Below are 9723 nucleotides of genomic sequence, written 5' to 3'. Positions count from 1 at the left end.
AAACTCTGTCTCAAAAAAAAAAAAAAAAAAAAGAAAAGCTAACTATCCTAAATATATATGCACCCAATACAGGAGCACTCAGATACATAAAGCAAGTTCTCAATGACCTCCAAAGAGACTTAGACCCCTGCACAATAATAGTGGGAGACTTTAACCCTCCACTGTCAAAGTAAGATCAATGAGACAGAAAATTAACATGGATATCCAGGACTTGAACGTGGATCTGGACCAAGCAGACCTATAGACATGTACAGAACCATCCACCCCAAATCCACAGAATATACATTCTTCTCAGCAGCACGTCACACTTACTCTAAAATTGACCACATAATTGGAAGTAAATAATTCCTCAGCAAAGGCAAAAGAACAGAAATCATAACAACCACTCTCTCAGACCACAGTGCAATCAAATTAGAGCTCAGGATTAAGAAAATCACTCAAAACTGGCCGGGCGCGGTGGCTCAAGCCTGTAATCCCAGCACTTTGGGAGGCCGAGGCGGGTGGATCACGAGGTCAAGAGATCGAGACCATCCTGGTCAACACGGTGAAACCCCGTCTCTACTAAAAATACAAAACATTAGCTGGGCATGGTGGTGCGTGCCTGTAATCCCAGCTACTCAGGAGGCTGAGGCAGGAGAATTGCCTGAACCCAGGAGGCGGAGGTTGCGGTGAGCCGAGATCACGCCATTGCACTCCAGCCTGGGTAACATGAGTGAAACTCCGTCTCAAAAAAAAAAGGAAAAATCACTCAAAACTGCACAACTACATTGGAAACTGAACAAACTGCTCCTAAATGACTACTGGATAAATAATGAAATGAAGGCAGAAATAAAGATGTTCTTCGAAACCCATGAGAACGAAGTCACAATGTACCAGAATCTCTGGGACACATTTAAAGCAGTGCCTAGAGGGAAATTTATAGCACTCAATGCCTATATGAGAAGTGAGGAAAGAGCTAAAATGACAACCTATTCTCAAAATTAAAAGAGCTAGAGGAGCAAGGTCAAACAAATTCAAAAGCTAGCAGAAGACAAGAAATAATTGAGATCAGAGCAGAACTGAAGGAGACAGAGACACAAAAAAGCCTTCAAAAAAATCGATAAATCCAGGAGCTGGTTTTTTGAAAAGATCAACAAAATAGATAGACCGCTAGCCAGGCTAATAAAAAAGAGAGAAGAATCAAACATATGCAATAAAAAACGATAAAGGGGATATCACCACCTATTCCACAGAAATACAAACTCCTATCAGAAATTTCTACAAACAACTCTGTACATAAAGCAGTAAATCTAGACGAAATGGATAAATTCCTGGACACTTACACGCTCCCAAGACTAAGCCAAGAAGAAGTTGAATCCCCAAATAGACCAATAACAAGGTCTGAAGTAGAGGCAGCAATTAATAACCTACCAACCAAAAAAAGTTCAGGTCCAGATGGATTCACAGCTGAATTCTTCCAGATGTACAAAGAGGAACTGGTACCATTCCTTCTGAAATTGTTTCAAACAATACAAAAAGAGAGACTCCTCCCTAACTCATTTTATGAGACCAACATCATCCTGATACCAAAACCTGGCAGAGATACAACTAAAAAAGAAAATTTCAGGCCAACGTCTATGAACAACATCGATGCAAAAATCTTCAATAAAATAAAGGCGAACCAAATGCAACAGCACATCAAAAAGCTTATCTATCATGATCAGGTAGACCTCATCCTGGGGATACAAGGCTGGTTCAACATATGCAAATCTATAAATGTAATCCATCACATAAACAGAACCAAAGATAAAAACCACATGATTATTTCAATAGATACAGAGAAGGCCTTCAACAAAATTCAACAGCCCTTTATGCTAAAAACTCTTAATAAAGTAGGTATTGATGGAATGTATCTCAAAATAACAAAAGTTATTTATGACAGACCCACAGCTAATATCATACTGAATGGGCAAAAACTGGAAGCATTCCTTTTGAAAACTGTCACTAGACAAGGATGCTCTCTTTCACCATTCATATTCAGCATAGTATTGCTAGTTCTGGCCAGAACAATCAGGTAAGAAAAAGAAATAAAGGGTATTCATTTAGGAAAAGAGGAAGTCAAATTGTCTCTATTTGCAGACGACATGATTGTGTATTTAGAAGACCCCATCGTCTCAGCTCAAAATCTCCTTAAGATGATAAGCAACTTCAGCAAAGTCTCAGGATACAAAATCAATGTGCAAAAATGAAAAGCATTCTTATACACAATCACAGACAAAGAGCCAAATCATCAGCGAACTCACCTTCAAAATTGCTACAAAGAGAATAAAATACCTAGGAATACAACTCACAAAAGACATGAAGGACCTCTTCAAGGAGAACTATAAACCACTGCTCAAGGAAATAAAAGAGGACACAAACAGATGGAAAAACGTTCCATGCTCATGGTTAGGAAGAACCAAAATTGTGAAAATGCCATACTGCCCAAAGTAATTTATAGATTCAATGCTGTCTCCATCAAACTACCATTGACCTTCTTCACAGAACTGGAAAAAAACATCTTAAACTTCATTTGGAACCAGAAGAGAGCCCTCATAGCCAAGAAAATCCTAAGCAAAAAGAACAAAGCTGTAGGCATTAGGCTAACTGACTTCAAACTATACTACAAGGCTACAGTAATCAAAACAGCATGGTACTGATACCAAAATAGAGATTCCATTTGACCCAGCAATCCCATTACTGGGTATATACCCAAAGGATTGTAAATCAAAATTTTATAAAGATACATGTACACATATGTTCATTGCATCACTGTTTACAATAGCAAAGACTTGGAACCAACCCAAATGGCCATCAAAGATAGACTGGATAAAGAAAATGTGGCACATATACACCATGGAATACTATGTAGCCACAAAAAGAGTTCATGTTCTTTGCAGGGACATGGATGTAGCTGGAAACCATCATTCTAAGCAAACCAATCCAGGAACAGAAAACCAAACACTGCATGTTCTCACTCATAAGTGGGAGTTGAACAATGAGAACACATAGACACAGAGAGGGGAATATCACACACCGGGGCCTCTTGTGGGGTGGGGGATTAGGAGAGGGATAGCATTAGGAGTAATACCTAATGTAGATGATAGGTTGATGGGTACAGCAAACCACCATGACATATGTATACCTATGTAACAAACCTGCACATGTATCCCAGAACTTAAAATATAATAAAATAAATAATAAAAATCAACATAAAATCAATAAGACCCACTGTTCAGAGCTTAAAGAAAAAAAAAGAAAATATGATACATATACACTGTGGAATACTATGCAGCCATAAAAAGGAATAACATCATGTCCTTTGCAGGGACATGGATGAAGCTGGAAACCATCATCCTCAGCAAACTAACACAGGAAAAGAAAACTAAATACTACATGTTCTCACTCATAAGTGGGAGTTGAATAAGGAGAACACATGGACACAGGGAGGGGAACAACACACACCAGGGCCTGTTTCGGGGTGGAGGGTAAGGGGAGGGAACTTAGAGGATGAGTCATTGGTTTCGGCAAACCACCATGGCACATGTGTACTTGTGTAACAAACCTGAACGTTCTATATGTGTATATTGTTTTCCTGGGTTTTTTAAATTTTGTTTTTGTTTTTTTTAAGAAGAAATAAAAACAAAGAGCCCTGACAGTACATAGATTAGGTAGTGGTTTTGAGTCACAGACCCTTTTGCAAGAATGTGATGGAAACTATGAATTATCTATGTAGAAAAATTAAAAGTGTTCATACTGTTTAAGGGAGTTAATGGACTCTAAAGCCCATCCAGGGACCCCAGAATAATAGCCCCTACATTATGCATTCAGGTGGTGGTGGTGGTGTTATTTTAATAACATACAGCTGGCTGAGTATGGTGGCTCACGCCTGTAATCCCAACAGTTAGGGAGGCCAAGGAGGGAGATTGCTTGAGCCCAGGAGCTCAAGACCAGACAAGGGAACATAGTGAGATTTGTCTCTATAAAAAATAAAAAGAAAAAAATTAATCAGACTTGATAACATGCACCAGTAGTCTCAGCTACTCGGAAGGCTGAGGCAGAAGAATTACTTAAGCCCAGGAGGTCAAGGCTGCAGTGATCATGCCACTGTACTCTAGCTTGGGTGACAGAGCAAGACCTTGTCTGAAAAAAAAAAAAGCACAGGTTTGCTTTACAGAAGCTTTAATTATGAAGAAACAACCTAGAAGTGGGCAAAGAACCATTTAAAGAAATACACATTTCACACATACACAATTTTTTTTAAGTTTTTAAGAAGATTTTTATAAAGGTAAGAAAGTTTATACATTTACTTCAAAAGATTATGGACCTGAGCAGTCATTGCCATCCCAATTGACCTGACTTCTCAAACTAGCACAAGAATGTAGCCAGTAGTTTGGCTGATTGAAGCAGAGGGGTAAAGTGCTCCTCTCAGCAAAAACAAATCTCTGCGTAGGATCTCTCAAAACAGACCTAAGTTACTTGGTTCTAAATATTTTCACTTCACATATTTACAAGAAAAAAAATTTTTAATTCTTACATACATAAAGACTGCATTTTTCAAAGTGTGTTCGCATTTTGGTTCCTGTAAAGATACTCATGTAAGAGTTATGGCAATTCCTCAAAAAATTAAACAGAATCACAATACGACCCAGCAATTCCACTTCTGTGTCTATACCCAGAAGTGAAGACAGGAACTCAAACAGATATTGGTATGCCCATGTTCATAGCAGCCTTATTCACAATGGCCAAAAGGTGGAGGTAACCCAAGTCTCCATTGATGGACTAAACAAAGTGTGATAAATACATACAATGGAATATTATTTAGCCTTAAAAAGGAGGGAAATTCTGATACATGCTGAAACATGGGTGAAACTTGAAGATGTTACCCTAAGTGAAGTAAGCCAGTTACAGAAGGACAAATTATACATCATTCTACTTGTAGAAGATACCTAGAGTAGTCAAATTCATAGAGATAAATTAGAATAGTGGCTGCCAGAGACTGGTATCTAGGGAAATGGGGAGTTGCTGTTTAATGGGCAAGGAGATTCAGTTTGGGATGATGAAAAAGTTCTGCAGATGGGCAGTGCTCAGGGGCCTCCACAGAGACCCCACCCACCCCACCTCACCCCTGGGCACTTCTTGGAAAATAAAAACAAATTTAAAAAAAGTTCTGGAGGCCAAGTGTGGTGGCTCCTGCCTATAATCCCAGCTCTTTGGGAGTCTGAGGCAGGTGGATCATGAAGTCAAGAGGTCAAGACCATCCTGGCCAATATGGTGAAACCCCGCCTCTACTAAAAATGCAAAAATTAGCTTGGCATGGTGGTGTGCACCTGCAATCCCGGCTACTCGAGTAGCTGAGGCAGGAGAATCCCTTGAACCCAGAAGTCGGAGGTGGCAGGGAGCCGAGATCACACCACTGCCCTCCAGCCTGGCAATAGAGCAAGACTCTGTCTAAAAAAAAAAAAATAAGTTCTGGCGATGGATGGTCATAAGGTTATTGAGCAAAAGGGCTCACTCCCTGATGCACTAGAAGCCAATACTATGACAACAGGTTTTTGAGAACAGAAAAGGTTTTTATTGCAGGTTGACCAATAAGGAGATAGGAATCCAGCTCAAATCTGTCTCTGCTGACTTTAAGGCAGTAATTTTATTAGAAAGCTTTAGGTAGTAGATTCTGGGATTATATTATAGCAGGTGGTTGGTGGAAGGAAAGGGAGGTCTGAAAAGTCCTCGGGTGTGTGCAGTTATCTCTTCATGTTTTCTCATGGGTCACGTGCAAATTCAGATGGAATTATTATGAAATATGTGGTGGCAATTAAGGCTGTGTTGCCAGCAAGCTTGTTCTAGTTGGCCATATTGGTTCCAACTGATTTCAGCCGGTTTTTTAATCTCACAAGCATTTCAGCAACATGTTTATTTTCTTTTCTGCTATCCTATAAGTTCAAGAATTTCTGTTAATCACTGGCTTATTTAACTGTTTAAGGTACAAGCAATAGTTGCACAGCAGTGTGAATGTACTTAATGCCACTGAACCTGAACTTTATACTTGAAAATAATTAAAATGGTAAATTTTATGTTGTGTATGTTTTACCACAATAAAAAATATATTAATGTCAGCTAGGGTTCATAAAGATGATTGTTGACATGTATATAGAACACAGATTTGATTTGTTCAATATACTGACATCACAGATTGGTCTTCTAAGGAAAGATGAACTCACTTTCTCATTCTTTTTTAAAAAATCCAAATGTGCTATTGTGGTAAACACATTTGTTGCAACTTATAAACTCAGTTTGCTCCCCTTTTTTTGTATCAACAGGAAAATCAAGAGGATCTGGGCCTTTGGGAAGAGAAATTTGGAAAATTTGTGGATATCAAAGCTAATGGTAAAGTTGAAACTGGCATAGTATTAAAACAGTTCAGTCCAAAAAAGGCTACATAATTCGATGTGAAAGCCCCTTGATCTTTGGCACCTAAAACAGGTGACTTTAACAGAAGAAACAGAAATCCCAGATTGGATTCACTATCTTTCAATAAGGCATTGGAACAGAGAAATAGCAATTATATACCTTTTGTGGGAAGCGTAAAAGAAATATAAGCCACATGGAGCTTACGGTCTCATGGAGGGGCCTAGATCAGCACACTGCTTGCACTGTCCATTAGGTAAGGCAGCTACAAATTCCACGTTCAACTTTTATGAGAGAGAAGTGATGAGAAACCCAAGTTGCAGAGCCCCTCATTTGCAACATTTCAAGCCAGTGGTTCTCAACCTTCTCCAGGCCTCCCCATCATTCTCATGGGTCTCACGTGCCCATCTGTCACATTTCTCACCAAGACTAGTGATGGAATTGGGGTTGGGGGGTGAGTTTGTCTCTTTAGGAGATGCCTTTCAGATACTTGGAACTTATGCAGTTAGGAAAGTACTCACTTTCCTCTTTCCTCCTCCCTGCCCTGTAGAATAACAAACCCTCCCTAATTTCCATCCTAGCCATCATTATCTACAGCATTGTATAATGATCAGGGCTGACAGAATGCCCCAAATTAAAAGCAGGGGCGTAGGTTCTTAGGCTCTCCTTTCTGTAACATCATAATTTTTTTTTTTTTTTTTTTTTTTTTTGGGACGGAGCTTCGCTCTTGTTACCCAGGCTGGAGTGCAATGGCGCGATCTCGGCTCACCGCAACCTCCGCCTCCCGGGTTCAGGCAATTCTCCTGCCCCAGCCTCCTGAGTCGCTGGGATTACAGGCACGCGCCACCATGCCCAGCTAATTTTTTACAGTTTTAGTAGAGACGGGGTTTCACCGTGTTGACCAGGATGGTCTCGATCTCTTGACCTCGTGATCCACCCGCCTCGGCCTCCCAAAGTGCTGGGATTACAGGCTTGAGCCACCACGCCCGGCTACATCATAATTTTTTAATCTTTTTTTTAACTTTTTTTTTGAGCCAAGGTTTCGCTCTGTCACCCAGGCGGGAGTGCAGTGCTTACTGGATCGTGGCTTACTGCACCCTTGAACTCCTGGCCTCAAGTGATGCACCTGCTTCGGCTTTCCAAAGTGCTGGGTTTACAGGTGTGAGCCACCATATCTGGCCATGTCATCTTCTTTTTTACTTTCTCTGTAGCATCTCTTTTCTGTCACAAGCTCCTACAAATAAGGACCATTTGATGTCAAATACTTTAACCTAAGATAAATTAAAACCCACTTTATACCTCCTAGTCATTTGCATTTTCCCATATCTGTAAAATAATTGTTAAATAAAGGAATTTGTCTTTGGTTAAAGGAAATCTGTATAACTGCAATCACACAGGAGGTTAAAGGAAATTTATGTAACTACAATCACAGAGGAGGAGTATTTGTGAGCAACCAGTTATGGCCCTCCTGGTGCCGTTGACATTTGCATTCCTGGTAGGCAGTCACAGACGAGGCTGGCAGTAAGAATAAGTGATCAGGCGGAAGACATTCAGTCATTTCGTCTAGTGAAGACTGAAGCAATATTCTTAGCTTCCTAAAGCAAAGAAATATGTGATAAGGAAAATTTCGATTAGGAAAAAATCTAAAACTTATGTTTTACAAAGAGAAAAGAGATTTACTGTAAAGAGGACACAGAGAGCTTCACCACACAGCTAAGGCAACAGAACTAATATGTAACCGGAACTTTGCCTTATACGTTTTTGTATCCCCACAACCCCTGAATATAGTATCTTACAGATGGTCAGTACACAGCATTTGCTGATTGATCTAGATGAGCTCAGGTCTCTCAGCCTCTAGTTTGGTCATCTCTCTGCACTCAGAATTAACTGAATCTCCTTAAGTAAGTGTCCTTTTGAGAAGCAAAACTCAGTATCCTGGTCTCTACAGGCCCTTCTTCCGTTGGTTTGGATTTCTCCTTGCATGAATTTGAGCATCTGTATGGGATCCCACAACATGCAGAATCACACCGACTTAAAAATACTAGGTAAGTGAAAACAAGAATTCTTATGGGAGGCTCTGGTTTCTGTATTGAGATGATTTGAAAGGAATCATCTGTGAGCTGTCTGAGCCAGTGCTAATATGTGCCAGGCCTTTTCCTCCTTGACATTGCTTGTGAATCTTTAAGAACCTTCCTTGAATGATCACCCAGAGCAGTTGTTTCCCTTTTTTTTTTTTTTTTTTTTTTTTAGATGGAGTCTTGCTCTATCTCCCAGACTGGAATGCAGTGGTGCAATCTTGGCTCACTGCAACCTCTGCCTCCTGGATTCAAGGGATTCTCCTGCCTCAACCTCCCAAGTAGCTGAGACTACAGGTGCCCACCACCATGCTGGGATAATTTTTTTTTTTTTTTTTTTTTTTTTGGTATTTTTAGTAGAGACAGGGTTTCACCATATTGGCCAGGCTGGTCTCGAACTCCTGGCCTTGTTATCCACCCACCTCCGCCTCCCGAAGTGCTGGGATTACAGGCATGAGCCACCCTGCCCATCCAGTTTTCCATTTTTATTTTTAATGGTCAAATTAGATAACTGTAAAAACTATAATACTGAACCTAGAGATATAGAGGAAGTAAAATTATGGAGCTGCTGTGATCAGTGTAGAGGGAAGATCTTTATCCCTGGGTTTCACTTTTACCTCTCAAGGCCTTTTATGGAACCCTGGGAGAATATATCATGAAAAAATCGCTGACCCAGAAAAAGGCTTTACCAAAATGGGACAGTGAGCCAGAGAATGGAATAATGTGGCATCTCATATCACCTTTAATTCCCTGAGGACTATCATGTCAGGCTAACACTATTGACAAAGACGCCAGAGGCATCCAGACTAAGAGGAAATTAAACCAAAGAGAAAGAGTCTAATCAGGTTGCCAGGTTCAGGTGCTGTTTACTTTCAGGTAGGCATTCTGATAAGTCCAGGAGAAACTGTGCTGTACTCACACTGATCTGAGCTCTGTGCTCCCACCCCCAATTCAGTTCCCTGTCTTCCCCTGCTAAGCACTGTGGAAGCCTCTTGGACACAATTATTTTAACTGCAGAGAAGTGCTCACAGAATTCATCAGTGGATGCTTACTGTGTGCTTCCCTTTGTGGAGGGTTCACAGGAGAGAGTCCTCCACTCAAAGGATATTTAGGCCAGGCGCAGTGGCTCACGCCTGTAATCCCAGCACTTTGGGAGGCCAAGGTGGGTAAATCACTTGAGGTCAGGAGTTTGAGACCAGCCTGGTCAACATGGTGAAACCTT

At 40.5% G+C, this 9723-nt stretch overlaps 1 protein-coding gene across 11 annotated transcripts in view; it reads left to right on the top strand.

Annotated features, from left to right (window-relative positions):
• The window catches only part of GANC (glucosidase alpha, neutral C), a 130112-nt gene that overhangs the window by 29726 nt on the left and 90663 nt on the right, over positions 1 to 9723 (top strand). For all 11 annotated transcript variants that reach the window (XR_004274976.1, XR_004274975.1, XR_004274974.1 and 8 more), the window contains 2 exons: positions 6339 to 6405; positions 8375 to 8471. Coding sequence is in view for 7 of the 11 variants with exons in the window: in XM_032297843.1 (XP_032153734.1) it covers positions 6339 to 6405; positions 8375 to 8471 (164 nt within the window). In the remaining 4 variants the exon portion in view is untranslated. The remainder of the gene's footprint in view (positions 1 to 6338; positions 6406 to 8374; positions 8472 to 9723) is intronic.

Source organism: Sapajus apella, unplaced genomic scaffold (genome assembly GCF_009761245.1).
Source record: "Sapajus apella isolate SASKATOON/1434 unplaced genomic scaffold, GSC_monkey_1.0 scaffold37, whole genome shotgun sequence".
In the NCBI taxonomy this organism is placed as follows: Eukaryota; Metazoa; Chordata; class Mammalia; order Primates; family Cebidae; genus Sapajus; species Sapajus apella.
Note: the sequence above shows the minus strand (reverse complement) of the source record. Positions and strands in the feature narration are given on the sequence as shown.